Here is a 26655-nt window from a genome sequence, read left to right as displayed (position 1 = left end):
TCTCAGGTTTGTTGGGGTCCCACCACGTTTTTTGGGGGTTCTCCAAGGTTTGTTGGGGTCCCACCACAATTTTTTGGGGTTCTCTCAGGTTTGTTGGGGTCCCACCACGATTTTTTGGGGTCCCCACCATGATTTTCTGGGGTTCTCCAAGGTTTGTTGGGGTCCCACCACGACTTTTTGGGGTCCCACCACGATTTTTGGGGGTTCTCTCAGGTTTGTTGGGGTCCCACCACGATTTTCTGGGTTTCTCTCAGGTTGTTGGGGTCCCACCACGATTTTTTGGGGTTCTCTCAGGTTTGTTGGGGTCCCACCACGATTTTTTGGGGTTCTCTCAGGTTTGTTGGGGTCCCACCACGATTTTCTGGGGTTCTCCAAGGTTTGTTGGGGTCCCACCACGACTTTTTGGGGTTCTTCAAGGTTTGTTGGGGTCCCACCACGACTTTTTTGGGTTCTCAAGGTTTGTTGGGGTCCCACCACGACTTTTTAGGTTCTCCAAGGTTTGTTGGGGTCCCACCATAATTTTTTGGGGTTCTCTCAGGTTTGTTGGGGTCCCACCACGACTTTTTGGGGTCCACCATGACTTTTTGGGGTTCTGCAAGGTCTGTTGGGGTCCCACCACAACTTTTTGGGGTCCCACCACGACTTTTTGGGGTTCTCCAAGGTCTGTTGGAGTCCCACCATGACTTTTTGGGGTTCTGCAAGGTCTGTTGGGGTCCCACCACGACTTTTTGGGGTCCCACCACGACTTTTTGGGGTTCTCCAAGGTCTGTTGGAGTCCCACCATGACTTTTTGGGGTTCTGCAAGGTCTGTTGGGGTCCCACCATGACTTTTTTGGGTTCTCCAAGGTTTGTTGGGGTCCCACCACGACTTTTTTGGGTTCTCCAAGGTTTGTTGGGGTCCCACCACGACTTTTTTAGGTTCTCCAAGGTTTGTTGGGGTCCCACCATAATTTTTTGGGGTTCTCTCAGGTTTGTTGGGGTCCCACCACGACTTTTTGGGGTCCCACCATGACTTTTTGGGGTTCTGCAAGGTCTGTTGGGGTCCCACCACGACTTTTTGGGGTCCCACCATGACTTTTTGGGGTTCTGCAAGGTCTGTTGGGGTCCCACCACGACTTTTTGGGGTCCCACCACGACTTTTTGGGGTTCTCCAAGGTCTGTTGGAGTCCCACCATGACTTTTTGGGGTTCTGCAAGGTCTGTTGGGGTCCCACCATGACTTTTTGGGGTCCCACCACGACTTTCTGGGGTCGTTCCTCACCCCTGTCCTCGTCGCTGTCCTCCTCGCAGGACGACGACTCGGAGGCGGATGCCGACAGCTTCTCCAGCTCCGAGTCCTCGTCCTCGGTGGGTGGCGCCAGTGGCGGGGGCGGATGTCCCACCATGCTCTGGGGCGGCGGCGGCGGGAGCGGCGGGGGGGTCCCCCCCACCTCAGCCTGAGCGCGGAGATAGCGCCACCGCGCCGCCGCGAAGGAGAAGTCGGGGTCCCCCAAGATGGCGGTTTCAGGGTGCGCCAAGCCGTGCCGGGCGGCTCCTCGGAGAAGTTCTCCGTCGTGGTGGCCCCGTTCCCACCACGGGGGGAGGTCGGGGCCGGGGGGCGGGCAGAGCGCCAGGCGCGCGGGGAGGAGGGGGTGGCGGAGGACCTGCTCGCGGAGGAGGCGGAGGAGGGACAAGCGACGGAGGCCGCGAGAAGCTCGAACGGCGGAGACGGGTGAGACGGGGATGGAAGGGTCGGGAGGTTCTGGAGAAGAAGGAAAGGCGGTGGGGGGAGGGGAAGAGTGACGTTGGGTTGGCCAACGTTGACCTGGAGGTGGTCAACATCTCCACCGGAGCGGTCAATGTTGACCTCGGGTGCGTCAACACCACCGTTGGGTTGGTCAAAGTCACCCTAGTGTTGGCCAACACCCTTGGGGTGGCCAATGCCACCACTGGAGTGGTCAACGTCAACGTGGGTTGGCCAACACCGTTGGGGTGGTCAACACCTCCACCGGAGCGGTCAACGTTGACCTCGGGGTGGTCAACATCTCCACCGGAGCAGTCAACGTTGACCTCGGGGTGGTCAACATCTCCACCGGAGCGGTCAACGTTGACCTGGAGGTGGTCAACATCTCCACCGGAGCGGTCAACGTTGACCTCGGGGTGGTCAACATCTCCACCGGAGCGGTCAACGTTGACCTGGAGGTGGTCAACATCTCCACCGGAGCGGTCAACGTTGACCTCGGGGTGGTCAACATCTCCACCGGAGCGGTCAACGTTGACCTGGAGGTGGTCAACACCTCCACCGGAGCGGTCAACGTTGACCTCGAGGTGGTCAACACCTCCACCGGAGCGGTCAACGTTGACCTCGAAGTGGTCAACATCATCGTTGGGTTGGCCAAGGTCATCCTTGAGGTGGTCAATGCCAACCTCGGCTGATGGTGACCCCACAGATCCTACCAGGCCCATGGAGACATCCCCAAGGCCTTGGAGAGCTCCGTATTTCCATGGAGATGTCCTCAACCCCATGGGGAATTCCAGATCTCCATGGGGAGGTCCTCAACTCCACCAGGGAGCTCCGGATCTCCATGGGGAGGTCTCCAACTCCACCAGGGAGGTCTCCAACCTCATCAGGAGGTCCTCAACTCCACCAGGGAACTCTGGATCTCCACCAGGGAGGTCTCCAACCTCATCAGGAGGTCCTCAACTCCACCAGGGAGCTCCGGATCTCCATGGGGAGGTCTCCAACTCCACCAGGGAGGTCTCCAACCTCATCAGGAGGTCCTCAACTCCACCAGGGAGCTCCGGATCTCCATGGGGAGGTCTCCAACTCCACCAGGGAGGTCTCCAACCTCATCAGGAGGTCCTCAACTCCACCAGGGAGCTCCGGATCTCCATGGGGAGGTCTCCAACTCCACCAGGGAGGTCTCCAACCTCATCAGGAGGTCCTCAACTCCACCAGGGAGCTCTCCAACTCCACCAGGGAGCTCTCCAACTCCACCAGGGAGCTCTCCAACTCCACCAGGGAGCTCTCCAACTCCACCAGGGAGCTCTCCAACTCCACCAGGGAGCTCTCCAACTCCACCAGGGAGCTCTCCAACTCCACCAGGGAGCTCTCCAACTCCACCAGGGAGCTCTCCAACTCCACCAGGGAGCTCTCCAACTCCACCAGGGAGCTCTCCAACTCCACCAGGGAGCTCTGGATCTCCACGGGGAGGTCTCCAACCTCATCAGGAGGTCCTCAACTCCACCAGGGAGCTCCGGATCTCCATGGGGAGGTCTCCAACCCACCCAGGAGGTCCTCCCCTCCCCCGGGAAGCCCCCCCGCCGTGTGTCCCCTGCCCCGTACCGTCTCCGGGAGCGGGCGGCAGGCGGCAAACCTGCCGGCACATGGCGACGAAACCGTGGAAGAACTTGGTGAGGTTCTCGTCCGTCTTCTTCTCCAGGCGGGCCAAGGCGCGGAAGCGCCCCCAGCGGAAGCGCCCGCCCTCGGGGTCAAACTCCACCCCGAAGCTGGAGGCCACGCGGTAGAAGTCGGCCTGTTCCCGGCGCGTCCACCTGCCCCCCCCCCAAAAAAAAGGGGTCTTGGAGGGTGGTGGAACCCCAAAACTCCAGGTTCTGCACCCCAAAGCTCCAGGGCTGGAGGTCCTGCACCTCAGAAACCCCATGGATGACGTCCCTCAAGCCCAGAACTCCAGGGCTGGAGGTCCTGCACCCCAAGAACCCCATGGATGACGTCCCTCAACCCCAAAGCTCCAGGGCTGGAGGTCCTGCACCCCAAGAACCTCATCGATGACGTCCCTCAACCCCAGAACTCCAGGGCTGGAGATCCTGCACCCCAAGAACTTCATTGATGATGTCCCTCAACCCCAGAACTCCAGGGGTGGAGGTCCTGCACCTCAGAAACCTCATGGATGACGTCTCCTGACCCAAGGACTCCAGGGCTGGAGGTCCTGCACCCCAAGAACCTCACCGATGACGTCCCTCAACCCCAAAGCTCCAGGGGTGAAGGTCCTACGCCCCCAAAAATTCCAAGAGTGGAGGTCCTGCACCCCAAGAACCCCATGGATGACATCCCTCAACCCCAGAACTCCAGGGCCGGACGTCCTGCTCCCCAACCCTTGGGTAGGTGTCCCCCCCCCCCCTCCCCCGCCCCGTACCGCTGCTGCTTCTCCCTGCGCGCCATCTCCCGCAGCCTGCAGGCCGCCTCGGAGCGCCGCCGCCGTCGCTCGCCCCGCTCGGGCGCGTCGCCGCGGAGCCGCTGGCGCTGGCAGGAGCGCTGGCACGCCGTGATCAGCCGCCGCAGCCGCGCCGTCAGCACCGAGCCCGCCGGCCAGAACGGCTGGCCCGCCTGCGGGGGCTGGCCTGGGGGGGGGAGGGGCGAGGGTCAGGGGGGGCCACCAGCCCCCCGGGGTCCCGGGCAGCTCCTGGGGGCCCATGGAGCTCCTGGGGGCCCACGATCTCCTCAGGGTTCCGTAACACCTCCCGGGGTCCTACAGATCACCTGGGTTCCTACGGATCTCCCGGGTTCCTACGGATCTCCCCAGGGTCCTACGGATCTCCTGGGGGCCCACGATCTCCTCAGGGTTCCATAAAACCTCCTGGGGTCCTACAGATCTCCTGGGTTCCTACAGATCTCCCCGGGTTCCTACAGATCTCCTCAGGGTTCCAGAACACCTCCCGGGATCCTACAGATCTCCCCGGGTTCCTATGGATCTCCCCGGGATCCTACAGAGCTCCTGGGGGCCCACGATCTCCTCAGGGTTCCATAAAACCTCCTGGGGTTCTACGGATCTCCCCGGGGTCCTACAGATCTCCCCAGGGTCCTACGGAGCTCCTGGGGACCTACAGATCTCCCCAGGTTCCTATGGAGCTCCTGGGGACCTACAGATCTCCCCAGGTTCCTACAGATCTCCCCAGGGTCCTATGAGCCCCCCCAGAGTCCTATGGAGCTCCTGGGGTCCCATGATCTCCCCAGGGTTCCATAACACCTCCTAGGGTCCTACAGATCTCCTGGGGTCCCATAAAACCTCCTGGGGCCCTACAGATCTCCTGGGTTCCTATGGATCTCCTCAGGGTCTCATGAGCCCCCTGGGGTCCTACAGATCTCCTGAGGTTCCTACAGATCTCCTCAGCGTCGCATAAAACCTCCTGGGACCCTATGGGTCTCCTCAGGTTCCTAAGGATCTCCTGGGGTTCCCATGGATCTCCTGGGGTTCCCATGAGGCCCCTGGGGTCCTATGGATCTCCGGAGGTTCCTATGGATCTCCTCGGGGGTCCCATAAAACCTCCTGGGGCCCTACAGATCTCCTCAGGTTCCTAAGGATCTCCTGGGGTTCCCATGAGCCCCCTGGGGTCCTATGGATCTCCTGAAATTCCTACGGATCTCCTGAGGTTCCCATGAGCCCCCTGGGGTCCTATGGATCTCCTCGGGGTCCCATAAAACCTCCTGGGGCCCTACAGATCTCCCCAGGTTCCTACGGATCTCCTGGGGTTCCTACGGATCTCCTGGGGTTCCTACGGATCTCCTGGGGTCCCCATGGATCTCCTGGGGTCCCCATGGATCTCCTGGGGTCCCCATGGATCTCCTGGGGTCCCCATGGATCTCCTCAGGTCCCACAGGGATGCAGGGCAGAGCCACCCTACAGGGCTGGGGGTGGGGTGGGGTGGGGGGAGGGTCTCTATAGGGGCAGCCCTATAGGACCGGGGGGACCCTATAGAATTACCTTCATCCCCGTCCACCACCGAGATCTCCTCATCCAGCAGCATCAGGGGGTCCGCCTGGTGGGGGGGGGGGGGGCAGCAGGGTCACCTCCATCCCCCATCCCCCCCCCTCACGGGGGGTGCATATAGAGGGGGCGGGACGTATAGATTTGAGGGGTGGGGGAGGGGTACAGGTGGTGTGTCCCCAGCCCCACCCCCAACTTCTCACCTCGTCGTCCACCTCCTTGGCCACCCCCGGGAGGGGTTTGTACTCGGGGTCCTCGCAGTCCTTGTCGAAGTCCACGCTGGGGGAGGGGCACAGAGGGGAGGACACACCCCCCCACACAAAATAAGGACCCATCCCCCCCCCCCAAAAAAACCCACAGGAACCTCCCCCTCCCCCCAAAACCCACGTCCCCACCACCAAACCACGGGGCGCCTCAGCAGGTCAGGAAGGTCAACTCAGCCCGGCCACGCGCCGGTCAGTATTAGCATGGCGTGGTCATCAGCGGCACCTCAGAAATTTTGGGGTGGGGGTGGAAATGGGGGTGGGGTACCACAAAGCGGGTCTGGGGCACCCCAAAACACCACAAAGAGGGTCTGGAGAACCTCAAAGGTGGGCTGGAGGACCCAAAAAACGTCCCAAAGAGGGGCTGGAGAACATCAAGAGACCTCAAAGGAAGTCTGGAGAACCACAAAGGGGGTTTGGAGCTCCCCAAGACACCACAAAGAAGGTCTGGAGCACCACAAAAGTGGTCTGGAGCACCCCAAGACTCCCCAGAGAAGGTCTGGAGAACCTCCAAGAAGGTCTGGAGCACCCCAAGACACCACAAAGGGGGTCTGGAGAACCTCCAAGGTGGTCTAGAGCACCTCAAGACTCCCCAGAGAAGGTCTGGAGAACCTCCAAGGTGGTTTGGAGCACCTCAAGACACCCCAAAGAAGGTCTGGAGAACCTCCAAGAAGGTCTGGAGCACCCCAAACCTCCACAAAGAAGGTCTGGAGAACCTCAAAAGTGGTCTGGAGCACCTGAAGACCCCCCAGAGAAGGTCTGGAGAACCTCACAGGTGGTCTAGAGCACCCCAAACCTCCACAAAGAAGGTCTGGAGAACCTCCAAGGTGGTCTGGAGCACCCCAAGACTCCCCAGAGAAGATCTGGAGAACCTCCAAGGTGGTCCAGAGCATCCCAAACCTCCCCAAAAAAGACCTGGAGAACCTCAAGACCCCCCAGAGAAGATCTGGAGAACCTCCAAGGCGTGGGGGGACCCCCGTGGACTCACCCCTCCCCGACGTCCAAGCGCTGCTCGGCAGCGATAGCCTTCTCGTCGGGGCGGCCGGCCTTCTCCAGGAAGCAGAGCGCGGGGTCGGCGCGCATGGTGTTGTACTTCTCGTAGCCTGTCCCCACCCCACCCCACCCCAAAAACCAAAAAAACCCCCCCAAAAAAAAAAAAAAAGGGACACACACGCACCGTCACGACCCCAATTCTGCTGGATTTCACCCCAAAACGTGTCTCCACCCCGCCCCGCCCCCACCGGCCAACGTACCATGTTTGAAGACCCCGATGAGGAGGGATTTGTCGGCTTCGGCGTCCCACCACGCCGTCGGCACCTCCAGCTGCTCCACCAGCGGGAACCAGATGTCGATCTCGCTGGAAGGGGGGGACAGAAACGGGGGAGGGGGTCAGGGGAACCCCCAAAGCGGGGCCTGAGCACCCCTGGAGACACCAGAGAAGGTCTGGAGAACATCAAAGGTGGCCTGGAGCACCACAAGACTCCCCAGAGAAGGTCTGGAGAACCTCACAGGTGGTCTGCAGAACCTCCAAGATGGTCTGGAGCACCCCAAGACACCACAAAGAAGGTCTGGAGAACCTCCAAGAAGGTCTGGAGCACCCCAAGACTCCCCAGAGAAGACCTGGAGAACCTCTAAGGTGGTCTGGAGAACCTCCGAGAAGGTCTGGAGCACCCCAAGACTCCCCAGAGAAGACCTGGAGAACCTCTAAGGTGGTCTGGAGAACCTCCGAGAAGGTCTGGAGCACCCCAAGACCCCCCAGAGAAGACCTGGAGAACCTCCACTCAAGGTCCTACGGCCTCACCTGGCCACCGCTCCCGCCAGCACCTTCTCCGCCTGGTCCCCGATGACCTCCTGCCGCAGGTAGTAGAGCATCCGTACCCTCAGCAGAACCCTGGGAGAAGACGGGTGGGACGGAGGTCAACCCAACCTGGAGGCACCTCCGGGAGGTCAAGGGGGAGAAGAAGACCTCCGAGGAGGACCTCCCCACCCACTTGTTGCACTGGTGCTTGAGGTGCTTCTTGTAGCTCTCGTCCTGGAAGAGGGTGTCGGGGTTGTACTTGCGGATCCACTCGGCCTTGTGGACATCAAAGGTGCTTTGGGACTTGACCTTCTTGCCCTTGCGACCACGAGGAACCGGGATGGAAAGTCCTGGAGAAGAAGGACGGGAGCGAACGGTGAGGAACGTCCCGGTGGACACCGACCAACATCTGCTGCTGGTCGGCACCGCGGCACAGCTGGAGAGAGACTCGGTCCAGCGTCTCGGAGAACTTCCCGGTGGTTGCCACCACAGCACACCTGGACCTAAACTGGGTCCATCATCTCCACCAAGAACCTCCCTGTGGTTGCCACCACAGCAGACCTGGACCTAAACTGGGTCCATCATCTCCACCAAGAACCTCCCAGTGGTTGCCACCACAGCAAGGACCCAAGAAGGTCCTCGGTTGTCCCCAAGGTGCCGCAGAAGCCTCACCCGAGTGGTTCTGGAGCTCCTTGGCCTTGCCGTTCTCGCTGGGGCTGATGAGGTCCCAGATGAAGCCCTTGATGTTCTCGTCGCCGCGGTAGTGGAGAAGACAGTAGACCAAGATGGCCCGGCAGATGGTCTCCACGTCCCGCTCCGAGAGGCGCCGCTTGAAGCGCCCGTGGGACAAGATCTCCCGCCAGCGGCCCCACCTGCGGGTAGAAGACACGGGGCAGAGGTCAGCGGTTCCTTCACCTCCCAGGGGCCACCTCCACCCAGCGTCTGCTCGTGGTGGCCACCAGAAGAACCGTTAGCTGGTCTGCTCTCTCCAAAAACATCTGCTGGTGGTTGCCACCACAGCAGAGCTGGAAGCGAGAACCTCCTTGTGGTTGCCACCACAGCACACCTGGAGCCAGACTTGGTCCATTAACTCCACCAAGAACTTCCCTGTGGTTGCCACCACAGCAGACCTGGACCCAGACTTGGTCCATTATCTCCACCAAGAACCTCCCTGTGGTTGCCACCACAGCAGATCTGGAACCGAGAACTTCCCTGTGGTTGCCACCACAGCAGAGCTGGGACCGAGAACCTCCCCGTGGTTGCCACCACAGCAGCGGTGTCCCCAAGCCCGTCCTCACCCGTAGACCAGGAGATGTTTCTCCACGCGGAAGCAGTCGGTGCGGCCGTAGGCGTGGTGCAAGGCGTGGTGGTGCCGGTCGTGACGCCTGGACCTCGGTTTCTCCTCGTCTTCGCTCTCCAGGTCGGAGAACTCCACCAGGTCGTCGTCCCGCAACGTGCTGAAGTGACGCGTCTGCTTGCGCACCCGCGGCGTGTCGATCACCAGGTTGTTCTGGAGGCCAGAAGATCCGTCAGGAACCGGCTCCGCCCACCCCCGCGGGCCACCCCTCCCCCGCCGTCACCACCACCACCACCTTGCTGTTGAGAAGGTCCAGGTCCAGGTCGGCTTTCTTGGCCCACTTCTGCCAGAAGTTGGGGTCATCCAAGGCGATGTCCGTGCGGTTCTCGGAAGCCACGAAGCTCGCCTGGGATGGACACCAAGAGTTGGGAGACCTTGGAGGACCTCCCGGAAGGAAGATGTCCTCCCCCCCCCACCACCACCTCCACCCCACCACCAGCGGTGGGAAGGGACCTTTGGAGATACCTTGGCGAAGGTGGACCCTTTCCCCTCGCTCTCGATGGTGATGGTGGTGGTGCGGCGCAGAAGAATCTGGTCGATGTCCTCCTCGCAGAACTTGGAACCTTCGTCGTCTTCTTCCATGATGGCCGCGTACGCCCCTTTGCGCAGCAGGTCCTCGATCTCCTTCTTGGAGAACTGCTGGATCTGCCGGTGGGGGTGGAGAAGACGGGGACAACCTGGGGTGAAGGCAGCCGGCCAGGATGGTGGTCCAAACCCCTGAGGTTCTCCTCCCACCCCAAACCATCTCCGAGACCGACGGCCCTCAAGATGAGGGTCTTCACGCCCCGTTCCCCTGGGACAACCCCGTCACCAAGGTCTCCACGTTTGGAAGGTCTCCATCATCGTGGTCTTCAAACCCGGTTTCTCATGAAGGACCCATTCCACGGGGTCTTCAGGCCCCACTTCGCTTGGAGAACCCATTCTACAAGGTCTCCACGCCCCGGTCCACTTGGAAGACCTCCACCCCAAGACCTCCTGGCCCCGTTCCTCATGGAAGACCTCCACCCCAAGACCTCCTGGCCCCGTTCCCCTTGGAAGACCTCCACCCCAAGACCTCCTGGCCCCGTTCCTCTTGGAAGACCTCCACCCCAAGACCTCCTGGCCCCATTCCTCTTGGAAGATCTTCTTCCCAAGACCTCCTGGCCCCGGTCCTCTTGGAAGACCTCCACCCCAAGACCTCCTGGCCCCATTCCTCTTGGAAGATCTTCTTCCCAAGACCTCCTGGCCCCGTTCCTCTTGGAAGACCTCCACCCAAAGACCTCCTGGCCCCGATCCTCTTGGAAGATCTTCTTCCCAAGACCTCCTGGCCCCGTTCCTCATGGAAGACCTCCACCCCAAGACCTCCTGGCCCCGTTCCTCGTGGAAGACCTCCACCCCAAGACCTCCTGGCCCCGTTCCTCATGGAAGACCTCCACCCCAAGACCTCCTGGCCCCGTTCCTCACGGAAGACCTCCACCCCAAGACCTCCTGGCCCCGTTCCTCACGGAAGACCTCCACCCCAAGACCTCCTGGCCTCGTTCCTCTTGGAAGACCTCCACCCCAAGACCTCCTGGCCTCGTTCCTCTTGGAAGACCTCCATCCCAAGACCTCCTGGCCCCGTTCCCCTTGGAAGATCTCCACCCCAAGACCTCCTGGCCCTGTTCCTCATGGAAGACCTCCACCCCAAGACCTCCTGGCCCCGTTCCCCTTGGAAGACCTCCACCCCAAGACCTCCTGGCCCCGTTCCTCGTGGAAGACCTCCACCCCAAGACCTCCTGGCCCCGTTCCTCACGGAAGACCTCCACCCCAAGACCTCCTGGCCTCGTTCCTCTTGGAAGACCTCCACCCCAAGACCTCCTGGCCCCGTTCCTCACGGAAGACCTCCACCCCAAGACCTCCTGGCCTCGTTCCTCTTGGAAGACCTCCACCCCAAGACCTCCTGGCCTCGTTCCTCTTGGAAGACCTCCATCCCAAGACCTCCTGGCCCCGTTCCCCTTGGAAGATCTCCACCCCAAGACCTCCTGGCCCTGTTCCTCATGGAAGACCTCCACCCCAAGACCTCCTGGCCCCGTTCCCCTTGGAAGACCTCCACCCCAAGACCTCCTGGCCCCGTTCCTCGTGGAAGACCTCCACCCCAAGACCTCCTGGCCCCATTCCTCTTGGAAGATCTTCTTCCCAAGACCTCCTGGCCCCGTTCCTCTTGGAAGACCTCCACCCCAAGACCTTCTGGCCCCGGTCCTCTTGGAAGATCTTCTTCCCAAGACCTCCTGGCCCCGTTCCCCTTGGAAGATCTCCACCCCAAGACCTCCTGGCCCCGTTCCTCTTGGAAGACCTCCACCCCAAGACCTTCTGGCCCCGGTCCTCTTGGAAGATCTTCTTCCCAAGACCTCCTGGCCCCGTTCCCCTTGGAAGACCTCCACCCCAAGACCTCCTGGCCCCGTTCCTCTTGGAAGACCTCCACCCCAAGACCTCCTGGCCCCATTCCTCTTGGAAGATCTTCTTCCCAAGACCTCCTGGCCCCGGTCCTCTTGGAAGACCTCCACCCCAAGACCTCCTGGCCCCATTCCTCTTGGAAGATCTTCTTCCCAAGACCTCCTGGCCCCGTTCCTCGTGGAAGACCTCCACCCAAAGACCTCCTGGCCCCGATCCTCTTGGAAGATCTTCTTCCCAAGACCTCCTGGCCCCGTTCCTCGTGGAAGACCTCCACCCCAAGACCTTCTGGCCCCGTTCCTCGTGGAAGACCTCCTCCCCAAGACCTCCTAGCCCCGTTCCTCGTGGAAGACCTCCACCCCAAGACCTCCTGGCCCCGTTCCTCATGGAAGACCTCCACCCCAAGACCTCCTGGCCTCGTTCCTCTTGGAAGACCTCCACCCCAAGACCTCCTGGCCCCGTTCCTCATGGAAGACCTCCACCCCAAGACCTCCTGGCCCCGTTCCTCATGGAAGACCTCCACCCCAAGACCTCCTGGCCCCGTTCCTCATGGAAGACCTCCACCCCAAGACCTCCTGGCCTCGTTCCTCTTGGAAGACCTCCACCCCAAGACCTCCTGGCCCCGTTCCTCATGGAAGACCTCCATCCCAAGACCTCCTGGCCCCGTTCCCCTTGGAAGATCTCCACCCCAAGACCTCCTGGCCCTGTTCCTCATGGAAGACCTCCACCCCAAGACCTCCTGGCCCCGTTCCCCTTGGAAGACCTCCACCCCAAGACCTCCTGGCCCCGTTCCTCGTGGAAGACCTCCACCCAAAGACCTCCTGGCCCCGGTCCTCTTGGAAGATCTTCTTCCCAAGACCTCCTGGCCCCGTTCCCCTTGGAAGATCTCCACCCCAAGACCTCCTGGCCCTGTTCCTCATGGAAGACCTCCACCCCAAGACCTCCTGGCCCCGTTCCTCGTGGAAGACCTCCACCCCAAGACCTCCTGGCCCCGTTCCTCGTGGAAGACCTCCACCCCAAGACCTCCTGGCCCCGTTCCCCTTGGAAGACCTCCACCCCAAGACCTCCTGGCCCCGTTCCTCGTGGAAGACCTCCACCCCAAGACCTCCTGGCCCTATTCCTCTTGGAAGATCTTCTTCCCAAGACCTCCTGGCCCCGTTCCTCTTGGAAGACCTCCACCCAAAGACCTCCTGGCCCCGGTCCTCTTGGAAGATCTTCTTCCCAAGACCTCCTGGCCCCGTTCCCCTTGGAAGATCTCCACCCCAAGACCTCCTGGCCCTGTTCCTCATGGAAGACCTCCACCCCAAGACCTCCTGGCCCCGTTCCCCTTGGAAGACCTCCACCCCAAGACCTCCTGGCCCCGTTCCTCGTGGAAGACCTCCACCCCAAGACCTCCTGGCCCCGTTCCTCATGGAAGACCTCCACCCCAAGACCTCCTGGCCCCGTTCCTCGTGGAAGACCTCCACCCCAAGACCTCCTGGCCCCGTTCCTCGTGGAAGACCTCCACCCCAAGACCTCCTGGCCCCGTTCCTCGTGGAAGACCTCCACCCCGAGACCTCCCGGCCCCGTTCTCCTCAGACGCCCGCTCACCCCCGCGATGTTGCCCTCGCGGCCGCTCATGGACTGCAGCACGGCCTTGTCCAAGCCCAGCTTGAGGCTGGCCTTGTCGAACATCTCGCGCTCGTAGGAGTTGCGCGTGATGAGCCTGTAGACCTTCACCGCCTTGCTCTGCCCGATCCGGTGGCACCGCGCTTGCGCCTGGAAGAAGAAGACCACCACGACGACGACGACGGTGGTGGGTCAAGACGCCACCGAGGTTGAGGCCCCACCAAGCCCAGGGCGGCGCGGTGGAGGCGGTGGCCCAACCTGGAGGTCGTTCTGGGGGTTCCAGTCGGAGTCGAAGATGATGCAGGTGTCCGCGGCGGTGAGGTTGATGCCCAGGCCGCCCGCCCGCGTGCAGAGCAGGAAGACGAAGCGGTCCGAGTCGGGCTTGCTGAACCGGTCGATGGCGGCTTGGCGGAGGTTGCCGCGGACGCGTCCATCGATCCGCTCGTAGAGGTACCTACGGGGTCCCCAAAACCACGTTCACCGAGGGCATGAAGGTCCCTTGGAAGATCTCCAGCCCAAGACCTCCTGGCCCTGTTCCTCGTGGAAGACCTCCACCCCGAGACCTCCACACCCCGTTCCTCATGGAAGACCTCCACCCCGAGACCTCCTGGCCCCGTTCCCCTTGGAAGACCTCCACCCCGAGAACTCCTGGAAGATCTCCACCCCGAGACCTCCTGGCCCTGTTCCCCTTGGAAGATCTTCTTCCCAAGACCTCCTGGAAGATCTCCGTCCCAAGACCTCCTGGAAGATCTCCGTCCCAAGACCTCCTGGCCCCGTTCCCCTTGGAAGATCTCCACCCCGAGACCTCCTGGCCCTGTTCCCCTTGGAAGATCTTCTTCCCAAGACCTCCTGGAAGATCTCCGTCCCAAGACCTCCTGGCCCCGTTCCCTTTGGAAGACCTCCACCCCAAGACCTCCTGGAAGACCTCGTTCCCAAGACCTCCTGGAAGTCCTCCTTCTCCCAAGACCTCCTGGCCCCGTTCCCCTTGGAAGACCACCCGAAGGTGACACCGTGGTGCCACCTCTTACCTCTTCTGGATGAGGTAGTCCTCCAAGATGTCGAGACATCGGACCATCTGGGAGAAGATGAGCACCTTGTGGCCACCGGCCTTCAGCTTGGGCAGCAGCTTGTCGATGAGCACCAGCTTGCCGGCCGAGCGGACCATGGCCTGGAGGTGGAAGTCGTGGGGGACGTGGTGGTGACACGACTCCCGGAACTCGGCCAAGATCTTCTCCTCCGCGCCTGGTTGGGTGGAGAAGACACCATCGGTGGGGCGGCGCGCGTGATCTCCTCAGGAGACGCCCCCCCCCCCCCCCCCCCCCCACCGCAGCAAGACTTGAGGTGGCACCCAAGCCCCAGGAGATGGGCTGGTGGACCTCCATCGCCAACGATGCCACCGGAGGCCGCCAGGTCCTCGGTGGAAGGGTGGGCAAGACCAGGAGGAGCAGGGATGGGGCGGCGTTGACCCTGGGGGGGGTGTCCACCAGCGGCGGGAGGACAAGGGCCACCCTGGGCCACCGCCGTGTCCTCACCGTTGATGAGGTAGGGGTGGTTGCAGCACTTGCGCAGCTCCATCATGGTGTTGAGAAGGTTGGGCATGTTGGTGTGACCGGCGCCTTTGGAGAGGAAGGAGAAGTTCTTCTCCAAGATGGCCCGGTAATATTTCTTCTGGATGTTGGTCAACTCCACCTCGATGATGGTCTCCTGTTTGGGCGCCAAGTTCTTCTCCACGTCCTCCTTCAACCGACGGAGCATCATGGGTTTGAGGATGGCCTGGAGCTTCTGCACCTGCGGGTGGGACGAGCGGGGAGAAGTCACCGGCGGGTCAGGCAGGACGCGGGTGACCAGGGAAGGGTCCCAGGTCCTCCCGATGTCCTCACCTGCTCCTCCGTCTTGAGATCACCGAAGTCTTTGAGGAACTCGGCTTCGGAAGGGAACTGAGAAGGTTCCAGAAAGTGCAGGAGGCTGAAGAGCTCCTCCACCGTGTTCTGGAGCGGGGTGCCCGTCAGCAGGACTTTGTGCTCCTGAGGACCAGGAGGTGCAGAACGTCGGGGCTGGGTCGGGAGATGGAAGGCAGGGGAGGTGCCCCAACACCTCCAGGTCCCACCAAGAACCCACAGGCACCTTCAGGACCATCCCTGGGCCACAGGGTGAGCCCAAACCTCTACAGATGCCACCAAGATCCCCACGGGCACCACAGGCTGAGCCCAAACCCCTCCAGATGCCACCAAAATCCCCACTGGCACCACAGGGTGAGCTCAAACCCCTCCAGATGCCACCAAGGCCCCCACTGGCACCATCCCTGGGCCACGGGGTGAGCCCAAACCCCTCCAGATGCCACCAAGACCCCCATGGACACCACAGGGTGAGCCCAAACCTCTCCAGATGCCACCAAAATCCCCACAGGCACCACAGGGTGAGCCCAAACCCCTCGAGATGCCACCAAGACCCCCATGGACACCACAGGTTGAGCCCAAACCCCTCGAGATGCCACCAAGACCCCCATGGACACCACAGGTTGAGCCCAAACCTCTCCAGATGCCACCAAAATCCCCACGGACACCACAGGGTGAGCTCAAACCCCTCCAGATGCCACCAAAATCCCCACGGACACCACAGGGTGAGCCCAAACCCCTCCAGATGCCACCAAGACCCTCACGGGCACCATCCCTGGGCCACGGGGTGAGCCCAAACCTCTGCAGATGTCACCAAGTCCCCCACGGGCACCACAGGGTGAGCCCAAACCCCTCGAGATGCCACCAAGACCCCCATTGGCACCACAGGGTGAGCCCAAACCCCTCCAGATGCCACCAAGACCCCCATTGGCACCACAGGCTGAGCCCAAACCTCTCCAGATGCCACCAAAATCCCCACGGACACCACAGGGTGAGCCCAAACCCCTCCAGATGCCACCAAGACCCCCACGGGCACCACAGGGTGAGCCCAAACCCCTTGAGATGCCACCAAGACCGTTATGGGCACCATCCCTGGGCCACGGGTTGAGCCCAAACCCCTCAAGATGCCACCAAGACCCCCACGGGCACCACAGGGTTGAGCCCAAACCCCTCGAGATGCCACCAAGATCCCCCACGGGCACCTCCAGCCCCCCCGCCGCGAGGAGAAGAGTCGCCCACCGCCCCGCCTCTCACCAGGTCCATGTGCTTGAGGCTGTCGAGCAGCTTGCAGTTGCGGTTCTTCAGGCGGTGGGCTTCGTCGATGATGACGCAACGCCACTCGATCTCCCGCAGCTCGGGGCAGTCGGAGAGGATCATCTCGAAGGTGGTGATGAGCGCGTCGAACTTGTAGGCCCCGGGGATGAGACGACCCTGAAGGGGTGGAGAAAAGGTGAAGTTCTGGTGGTGGAGACACCAACCTAGACCTCAAAAAAACTTGGAAACACGGGGATGAGACGACCCTGAAGGGGTGGAGAAAAGGTGAAGTTCTGGTGGTGGGAACACCAACCTAGACCTCAAAAAAGCTTGGAAACACGGGGATGAGACGACCCTAAAGGGGTGGAGAAAAGGTGAAGTTCTGGTGGTGGAGACACCAACCTAGACCTCAAAAAAGCTTGGAAACACGGGGATGAGACGACCCTGAAGGGGTGGAGAAAAGGTGAAGTTCTGGTGGTGGAGACACCAACCTAGACCTCAAAAAAACTTGGAAACACCCTGAGGACACCAGGGGTGGACCTTCCAGAAGAAAAGCCACCGGTTTTGGTTTTTTTACCCGCGAGTCCTTGCAGTACATCTCGTACTGCTGGATCATCTGGCGCGAGGCCAAGCTGCCGTGGTAGACGATGCTGTTCATCTCCGTCCAGGTGTTGAACTCCCGCTCCCAGTTGGTGATGGTGGAGAGCGGCGCGATGACCAGGAAGGGCCCGCGGACGCCCACGTTGTAGACCTCTTGGAGGAAAGCGATGGATTGGATGGTCTTCCCCAAACCCATCTCGTCGGCCAGGATGCAGTTCTGCCTGCGGGGGGAGGAGGCGACCACCGGTTGGGCGGGTTGGAAGGTGGTGGAACCCTCCATCCCACGTGTCCTCCAACCCACCCCCGCCCGCCCGCCCTTCCCCCACTGGCCTGTTGTACCAGTTGAAGAGCAACCAGTTGACCCCTTCCAGTTGGTACTCGCGGAGCTGGTTGTGGTTCTTGTACTCGTGGGACAACTCCAGCTTCTTCCAGGAACCGGCCTGGGGACGGGGCTGAGAAGAAAAAAAAAAAGATGGAGATGATGGCAAAGGTGGAGATGATGGCAAAGGTGGAGATGATGGCAAAGGTGGAGATGATGGCAAAGGTGGAGATGATGGCAAAGGTGGAGATGATGGCAAAGGTGGAGATGATGGCAAAGGTGGAGATGATGGCAAAGGTGGAGATGATGGCAAAGGTGGAGATGATGGCAAAGGTGGAGATGATGGCAAAGGTGGAGATGATGGCAAAGGTGGAGATGATGGTGGACCAAACCGTGGGGTGGGGTGGGGTGGGAGGAGAAGACCTTCTCACCAAGCGTTTGAGCTCGGGGTGTCGGGCTTGGATGCGTTTGAAGTCGCCGATCTTCCCCTCGTCCACGTCCTCCTTCAGCTCCCAGGTGCTGTCCTCGTAGGGCAAGGAGCACCACTTGACCAAGTAGTAGACCACCGGCTGCGACCAGAAACGGGACAAAACCCCCCCCCCCAAAAAAAAAATTGTCACCGAGGTGGGGGAGGGGCCGTTCGAGGACCAGGAGGTCACCGTTGGCCCCCGGGGGGTTCCACCTCCCAAGCTCACCTCCCCGTTGTCCTTGTCGACGCTGTGGGACTCGTCCAAGATGCGGTCCACCTCCACGTAGTCGGGGTTGAAGGGTTCTTCGTCCTTGGGAAGGGGGGAGGGGGGAGGGGGGACGGGGGAGGGGCGGTGAGCGGTGCCCCGAACCTCTCCAGATGCCACCAAGAACCTGACGGGCACCATCCCTGGGCCACTGGGTGAGCCCAAACCCCTCCAGATACCACCAAGTCCCCCACAGGCACCACCTGGTGAGCCCAAACCCCTCCAGATGCCACCAAGAACCTCACGGGCACCATCCCTGGGCCACGGGATGAGCCCAAACCCCTTGAGATGCCACCAAAATCCCCACAGACACAACAAGGTGAGCCCAAACCCCTCGAGATGCCACCAAGATCCCCACAGGCACCACCTCGTGAGCCCAAACCCCTCCAGATGCCACCAAGAACCTCACAGGCACCATCCCTGGGCCACAGAGTGAGCCCAAACCCCTCCAGATGCCACCACGAACCTCATGGGCACCATCCCTGGGCCACGGGATGAGCCCAAACCCCTCCAGATGCCACCAAGACCCCCACGGGCACCATCCCTGGGCCACGGGGTGAGCCCAAACCCCTCCAGATACCACCAAGACCCCCCACGGGCACCACCTGGTGAGCCCAAACCCCTCGAGATGCCACCAAGAACCTCATGGGCACCATCCCTGGGCCACAGGATGAGCCCAAACCCCTTGAGATGCCACCAAGACCCCCACGGGCACCACCTGGTGAGCCCAAACCCCTCCAGATGCCACCAAGACCCCCACGGACACCACCTGGTGAGCCCAAACCCCTCCAGATGCCACCAAGACCCCCACGGGCACCACAGGGTGAGCCCAAACCCCTCCAGATGCCACCAAGAGCGACGCGAACCCCCACCCCCACCCCACCCCCGGCACCTCGTGGAAGAAGTGTCGCATCTGGGTCATCTTGGTCTTGAAACGCTTCAGCTTCTGGTGGATCCTCTTGTCCTTCTCCAGCTGGTCGATGGTGGCCCACTCGCAGTGGAGGTAGGAACTGGGGGGTGGGGGGGGATGGGACAGGGGGGACAAAGAGTCATCCCACCCCACCCCACCCCTCCCTTCACCGCGAAGCTACCGGGGGTTCACCGAACCCCGTCTTCCAGCAACGTCGGCGGAAAAAAAACTTCTCCAAGAGCCACCTCGTGCGGAGAAGCGGGTCGGTGGACCTTCAACCCAAGGCTGGAGCACCACCAGGAGCCCACCCACGGGTGGCAGAGGTCCAAAGGGCCACCCAACCCCACCCCAAAGCAAGACCCTTCACCGGGGCCACCTACTAGTTCTTGTACTTGACGAAGAACTCCTCCGACTCGGTCAGCTGCCCCGACGGAAGCTGTAGGAGATGCAGGTGGGACGTCGGCAAGAGGCCCACCACCACCACCACCGCCACCACCACCGCCACCACCGGGGTTCCTCACCTCCTTCTTCACCACCCGCATGGAGAGGACCTTGTCCACGATGGCGGCGTCCTCCTCACTGGGGTTCTCCTGGAGGCGGGGAGGAGAAAAGATGAAGGTGACGGTGAGAAGGGATGGTGGACACCACGGAGCCAAACCCCTCCAGATGACACCAAGACCCCCACGGACACCACAGGGTGAGCCCAAACCTCTCCAGATGCCACCAAGACCCCCACGGGCACCACAGGGTGAGCTCAAACCCCTCCAGATGCCACCAAAACTCCCACAGGCACCACAGGGTGAGCCCAAACCCCTCCAGATGCCACCAAGACCCCCATGGACACCACAGGGTGAGCCCAAACCTCTGCAGATGCCACCAAGACCCCCACGGGCACCATCCCTGGGCCACAGGGTGAGCCCAAACCCCTCCAGATGCCACCAAGACCCCCACGGGCACCACAGGGTGAGCCCAAACCTCTGCAGATGCCACCAAGACCCCCACGGGCACCACAGGGTGAGCTCAAACCCCTCCAGATGCCACCAAGACCCCCACGGGCACCACAGGGTGAGCTCAAACCCCTCCAGATGCCACCAAAAACCTCATGGGCACCATCCCTGGGCACCACAGGCTGAGCCCAAACGTCTCCAGATGCCACCAAGACCCCCCACAGGCACCACAGGGTGAGCCCAAACCCCTTGAGATGCCACCAAGAACCACATGGGCACCATCCCTGGGCCACGGGGTGAGCCCAAACCTCTCCAGATGCCACCAAGACCCCCCACAGGCACCATCCCTGGGCCACTGGGTGAGCCCAAACCTCTCCAGATGCCACCAAGATCCCCACGGGGACCATCCCTGGGCCATGGGGTGAGCCCAAACCCCTTGAGATGCCACCAAGAACCTCATGGGCACCATCCCTGGGCACCACAGGCTGAGCCCAAACCCCTCGAGATGCCACCAAGACCCCCACGGGCGCAACAGGGTGAGCCCAAACCCCTCCAGATGCCACCAAGACCCCCCACAGGCACCACAGGGAGAGCCCAAACCCCTCGAGATGCCACCAAGACCCCCACGGGCACCATCCCCGGGCACCGCATCCGTAGGAGCGGCTGGTGGACACCACGGCGACCATCCCAGAAGACCACCCACCACAAAGAACTGCATGGAGGGCAGGGTCTCGCCCTCCGGCTCCGGCTCCGGCGCTGGCGGCTGCGGGACCGGCGGCTGCTCGGGTCTCACCGGCCCCGTCACGTCAAGTTCTTCGTCCTCCTCGTCGTCGGTGATCTTGATGTCCAAGTCCTCCGTGTACTTCTTCCGTTTGACCTGCCGGTTGGACCTGCGCTTCTGGAGAGGACGAAGGGGACCGGGGGTGAGGTGGTGGCGGCGGCGGCCGCGGCGGCGTCGTCGTCGCGCGGAGCGTCGCGGGCCGCGTCGCCGTACCTGCACGCTGGGTTCTTCCTCCTCCCGCGGCGACGCGGCCGGCATCACCTCGGCGTCCGAGTTGTCGGAGGAGGCGTTGCGCTTCCGCTTCTTGCCCACCACCGGGGTGATGGTGCTGGCGGGGGGGGGAGGGGAGGCGTCAGGTTGGGGGGGAGGGGGGAGGGGGGAACCTCCGCGGGGTCAATGAGCCACGGCCGAGGGGTGGCGGAACAAGGGCGGGGGTCGGGAAGAGCGGGGCAAGGGGTGAAGGCCACGGAGGCCGCGGTTGGGTGAAGGCCAAAACCAAATTTGGGGGGGGACCATGGAGACCAGGGTTGGGTGAAGGCCAAGACCAAGGTTGGGTGATGGCCACGGACACCGCGGTTGGGTGAAGGCCACGGACACCGCGGTTGGGTGAAGGCCAAGACCAAGGTTGGGTGAAGGCCACGGACACCGCGGTTGGGTGAAGGCCACGGACACCGCGGTTGGGTGAAGGCCAAGACCAAGGTTGGGGGGGGACCACGGAGGCCACGGCTGGGTGAAGGCCAAGACCACAGTTGGGAGGGACCATGGAGACCACGGTTGGGTGAAGGCCACGGAGGCCGCGGTTGGGTGAAGGCCACGGAGGCCGCGGTTGGGTGAAGGCCACGGAGACCGCGGTTGGGTGAAGGCCAAGACTAAGGTTGGGGGGGGACCATGGACACCACGGTTGGGTGAAGGCCATGAAGACCACCGTTGGGTGAAGGCCGTGGAGACCACCGTTGGGTGAAGGCCGTGGAGACCAGGGCTGGGTGAAGGCCACGGAGACCGCGGTTGGGTGAAGGCCACGGAGACCGCGGTTGGGTGAAGGCCACGGAGACCGCGGTTGGGTGAAGGCCACGGAGACCGCGGTTGGGTGAAGGCCACGGACACCGCGGTTGGGTGAAGGCCACGGACACCGCGGTTGGGTGAAGGCCACGGACACCGCGGTTGGGTGAAGGCCACGGACACCGCGGTTGGGTGAAGGCCACGGACACCGCGGTTGGGTGAAGGCCACGGACACCGCGGTTGGGTGAAGGCCACGGACACCGCGGTTGGGTGAAGGCCACGGACACCGCGGTTGGGTGAAGGCCACGGAGACCGCGGTTGGGTGAAGGCCACGGAGACCGCGGTTGGGTGAAGGCCACGGAGACCGCGGTTGGGTGAAGGCCACGGAGACCGCGGTTGGGTGAAGGCCACGGAGACCGCGGTTGGGTGAAGGCCACGGAGACCGCGGTTGGGTGAAGGCCACGGACACCGCGGTTGGGTGAAGGCCGTGGAGACCAGGGCTGGGTGAAGGCCACGGAGACCAGGGCTGGGTGAAGGCCACGGAGACCAGGGCTGGGTGAAGGCCACGGAGACCGCGGTTGGGTGAAGGCCACGGAGACCACCGTTGGGTGAAGGCCACGGAGACCACCGTTGGGTGAAGGCCACGGAGACCGCGGTTGGGCGAAGGCCAAAACCAAATTTGGGGGGGGACCATGGAGGCCACGGATGGGTGAAGGCCACAGAGACCATGGCTGGGGGGGGACCATGGAGACCAGGGTTGGGTGAAGGCCAAGACCAAGGTTGGGGGGGGACCATGGACACCGCGGTTGGGTGAAGGCCATGAAGACCACCGTTGGGTGAAGGCCGTGGAGACCAGGGCTGGGTGAAGGCCACGGAGGCCGCGGTTGGGCGAAGGCCAAGACCAAATTTGGGGGGGGACCATGGAGACCAGGGTTGGGTGAAGGCCAAGACCAAGGTTGGGTGATGGCCACGGACAGACACCGCGGTTGGGTGAAGGCCACGGACACCGCGGTTGGGTGAAGGCCACGGACACCGCGGTTGGGTGAAGGCCACGGAGACCGCGGTTGGGTGAAGGCCACGGAGACCGCGGTTGGGTGAAGGCCACGGAGACCGCGGCTTGGTGAAGGCCACGGACACCGCGGTTGGGTGAAGGCCAAGACCAAGGTTGGGGGGGGACCACGGAGGCCACGGCTGGGTGAAGGCCAAGACCACAGTTGGGAGGGACCATGGAGACCACGGTTGGGTGAAGGCCAAGACCAAGGTTGGGTGAAGGCCACGGAGGCCGCGGTTGGGTGAAGGCCACGGAGACCGCGGTTGGGTGAAGGCCAAGACTAAGGTTGGGTGAAGGCCGTGGAGACCACCGTTGGGTGAAGGCCACGGAGACCGCGGTTGGGTGAAGGCCACGGAGACCGCGGTTGGGTGAAGGCCACGGAGACCGCGGTTGGGTGAAGGCCACGGAGACCACCGTTGGGTGAAGGCCACGGAGACCACCGTTGGGTGAAGGCCACGGAGACCGCGGTTGGGCGAAGGCCAAAACCAAATTTGGGGGGGGGACCATGGAGGCCACGGATGGGTGAAGGCCACAGAGACCATGGCTGGGGGGGGACCATGGAGACCAGGGTTGGGTGAAGGCCAAGACCAAGGTTGGGGGGGGACCATGGACACCGCGGTTGGGTGAAGGCCATGAAGACCACCGTTGGGTGAAGGCCGTGGAGACCAGGGCTGGGTGAAGGCCACGGAGACCGCGGTTGGGCGAAGGCCAAGACCAAGGTTGGGGGGGGACCATGGACACCGCGGTTGGGTGAAGGCCGTGAAGACCTCGGTTGGGTGAAGCCCAATCCCAAGGTTGGGCCCCAACAGAACCCCATCTGAAGACCCCAAGTGCCTGAAGACCACGACGGCTGGGCACCACCGAAGCCCCCCGAGCTGGTTGCCACCTCCAAGGCCACCCCCGCCCCTCCCCCCTCCCCCCTCCCCCCCCCCTCGGGGGCAGCTGAGGACATCTCACCTGGGTTTGCTGCGCCCCTTGCTCTTGCCGGAGCCGCCCTGGCCCTTGCCCTTGCGGGGTCTCTCCTCCTTGGCCCCACCGCGGTCGCCGGTCCCCTTGCGCCGGCGCTTCCGCTCGCCCTCCTCCTCGGGCCGGACGCTGGGCAGCTCGTCCTCGTTGAGGACGCGGGGGATGTTCTGCTCGCCGCGGGCCCGGGCGCGGGCGATGGCCTCGGCGACGATGCGGTTGGCTTTCTCCTGCTTCTTCTGGTGCTCCAGCTTGCGGCTCTCCTCCGAGGCGCCCCGCGAGCCGGGGGCGGCCAAGGCGGCCACCTCGCTGGTGCTCAGCACCTTCACCACCGACAGGCCCGGGGAACCGCCCTGGGAGGAACCCGCCTGCGGGAGGAGGTGACGGACGCGGTGGGACGGAGACCGCAGCTGGAGGCAACAACCCGAGATCTGGGGCCCACCACGGCCAACCGGGGTCTTGGGGGCCCACCACGGCCAACCGGGGTCTTGGGGGCCCACCACGGCCAACCGGGGTCTTGGGGGCCCACCACGGCCAACCGGGGTCTTGGGGGCCCACCACGGCCAACCGGGGTCTTGGGGGCCCACCACGGCCAACCGGGGTCTTGGGGGCCCACCACGGCCAACCGGGGTCTTGGGGACCCACCACGGCCAACCGGGGTCTTGGGGACCCACCACGGCCAACCGGGGTCTTGGGGACCCACCACGGCCAACCGGGGTCTTGGGGACCCACCACCACCAGGACCTGGGGGGCCACCACCACCAGGACCTGGGGGGCCACCACCACCAGGACCTGGGGGGCCACCACCACCAGGACCTGGGGGGCCACCACCACCAGGACCTGGGGGGCCACCACCACCAGGACCTGGGGGGCCACCACCACCAGGACCTGGGGGGCCACCACCAACCGGGACCTGGGGGGCCACCACGGCCAACTTGGACGCACCACCAGGACCACTCCCACCTCCCCCCCAAGAAGCTACTCACTACCCCCCTCCCCCACCCCCCCACCTTCTCACCTGAGGTTGAAGAACCACCTTCAACGGCACCGTCAGCCTCTGCCCCGCGCTCCCCACCACCTGCGGCACGGAGGAGACGGCCACGGGCGCCGCTTGCCCGCCGGCACCGGGAGGTTGTTGGAGAAGCTGGATCTTCTGGGGGGTCCCCGCTTGGCCGGCGGGGGGTTGTTGGACCTGCAGTTGGATGGTGACCACCTTGGCGGGCTGGCCTGGGGTCCCTTTGGCTTGGCCGAGGGCGGCCAGTTGGTTACCCTGGAGAACGATCTTGCCGGGGAGGCTGCCCAACACCACGTGGCGCTGGCCCGGGGGGGCGCCGCCACCGGGGGGCTGCTGGAGGACCAGCGTGATGCGCTTGGACTCGCCCTGCGGAGGAAAGGGCGTTAAAAGGGGGAGGGGTCAGCACGGCAACGGGACCTCTGGAGACCCCAGGGACCCCCAAGACATCGGCCTTCAGCCCCGAGACGTGGCTACGGCTTGTAGGACCCCAACGCTGAAGATCTCAAGAACTTTGAGGAGCTCGTTGCTGGGCGGGGACCTCTGAGGATCTCCCAAACCCAACGGATCCCCTTGACCTTGAGGGCCACCACGTCATCCTGAAGACCCCCAACCCACCCCCTGAGCCCCCCAACCCCACAGACCCCCACCCCAGAAGATCCCCTTGACCTTGAGGGCCACCACCGTTCCCTGAAGGTCCCACAACCCACCCCCTGAGCCCCCCAACCCCACAGACCCCTCCCCAGAAGATCCCCTTGACCTTGAGGGCCACCACCGTTCCCTGAAGGTCCCACAACCCACCCCCTGAGCCCCCCAACCCCACAGACCCCCACCCCAGAAGATCCCTTGACCTTGAGGGCCACCACCGTTCCCTGAAGGTCCCACAACCCACCCCCTGAGCCCCCCAACCCCACAGACCCCTCCCCAGAAGATCCCCTTGACCTTGAGGGCCACCACCGTTCCCTGAAGGTCCCACAACCCACCCCCTGAGCCCCCCAACCCCACAGACCCCCACCCCAGAAGATCCCCTTGACCTTGAGGGCCACCACCGTTCCCTGAAGGTCCCACAACCCACCCCCTGAGCCCCCCAACCCCACAGACCCCTCCCCAGAAGATCCCCTTGACCTTGAGGGCCACCACCGTTCCCTGAAGGTCCCACAACCCACCCCCTGAGCCCCCCAACCCCACAAAACCCCACCCCAGGAGATCCCCTTGACCTTGAGGACCACCCCACCCCCCCCCTCCAAAGCCCCTCCCCCACCCCCGGTCACCTGCGCGGGCGCCGACGTCAGGGTGACGGCGGGTTTTAGGGGGGTCCCGGCCCCCCCAGCCTTGACCGGTTGTAGGACCAACTGCTTGACGGGTCTTCCGGGTTGGACCAAACGATGGACGGTGGCAGCGGTGGGGGAGGTCCCGGTCCCGGTTGTCCCCCCCGTCCCAGTTACCGGCGTCACTTTCCCAGTTAAAACCGTGGCCGCGTTACCGGTAACGATGGAAATACCGGGGCGAAGTTGGGGGGTCCCGGTCAAGACCTTGGCGAATGTCACCTTCCCCCCGTTGGGGGTGGTCGCCCCACCCGGCGGGACACCGGTCGACTGGGTGGGGGTGGGGGAGGGGCCCCCCGCGGTCGTCCCCCCGGGGGGGGCTTTGAGGATGACGATTTTGGGGGGAGGGGCGACCCCTGAGGAGGAGGGGGAGGGGGAGGGGGTGGGGGGCAGGGTGGTGGCCACCCCCATGAAGGGGTTGCCCTGGCTGAGGACCTCCTGCTCGGGGTGGGGGGGGGTGGGGGGGGGTGGGGGGGGTTGGGGGGTTTCGGGTGGGGGTTGTGGGGCTTCGGGGGGGGGCGGGGGAGGGGCGGGGGGCTCGGGGGGGGGGCGGGGGGGGGGTCTAAAGCCCCCGCCAGGCCTAAAGCTTCTTCGATGGGGTCGTGGTGGTGGTGGTGGTGGGGGGGGGGGCACGAAGGTCTCGTCCGCCAGGGGGTCCAGGCCACCGAACAGGTTGGGGTCGTCGAAGAGGTCCATGATGGGGTCGGCCATGGTGGGGGGAGGGGC

General features: G+C 63.4%; 1 protein-coding gene and 1 long non-coding RNA gene across 4 annotated transcripts; one reads left to right on the top strand and one right to left on the bottom strand.

Annotated features, from left to right (window-relative positions):
- Positions 1–452: 452 nt before the first annotated feature.
- On the bottom strand, positions 453–26655 carry CHD8 (chromodomain helicase DNA binding protein 8; the record flags this gene model as incomplete). The annotated part of the gene is given in 34 exon segments (XM_080411441.1): positions 453–560; positions 617–1740; positions 3325–3533; positions 4136–4340; positions 5702–5756; positions 5908–5983; positions 6956–7070; positions 7221–7324; positions 7769–7858; positions 7959–8115; positions 8438–8637; positions 9064–9275; positions 9358–9468; positions 9588–9767; positions 13122–13289; positions 13398–13593; positions 14168–14381; positions 14672–14927; positions 15020–15163; positions 16289–16465; positions 16866–17105; positions 17215–17340; positions 17639–17776; positions 17903–17986; positions 18834–18951; positions 19232–19287; positions 19373–19441; positions 20502–20696; positions 20793–20907; positions 23587–23960; positions 24611–24973; positions 25876–26487; positions 26490–26561; positions 26563–26655. Coding segments are annotated over 34 exon segments (6741 nt in total). The 5' UTR covers positions 26641–26655.
- LOC308057305 lies at positions 1769–3318 on the top strand. 3 transcript variants are annotated; one of them, XR_013925208.1, is made up of 5 exons: positions 1769–1911; positions 2307–2530; positions 2593–2797; positions 2839–2900; positions 3173–3318. It is a non-coding gene; the product is annotated as an uncharacterized lncRNA (long non-coding RNA). The 3 variants fall into 3 exon arrangements; XR_013925209.1 differs by having other exon boundaries at positions 1771–1911; positions 2593–2900; XR_013925210.1 differs by having other exon boundaries at positions 1771–1911; positions 2307–2571; positions 2655–2900.

Source organism: Falco punctatus, assembly GCF_963210335.1.
Source record: "Falco punctatus genome assembly, contig: scaffold_276, whole genome shotgun sequence".
Taxonomy (NCBI): Eukaryota; Metazoa; Chordata; class Aves; order Falconiformes; family Falconidae; genus Falco; species Falco punctatus.
This window is presented reverse-complemented; position numbering and strand designations above follow the sequence as displayed.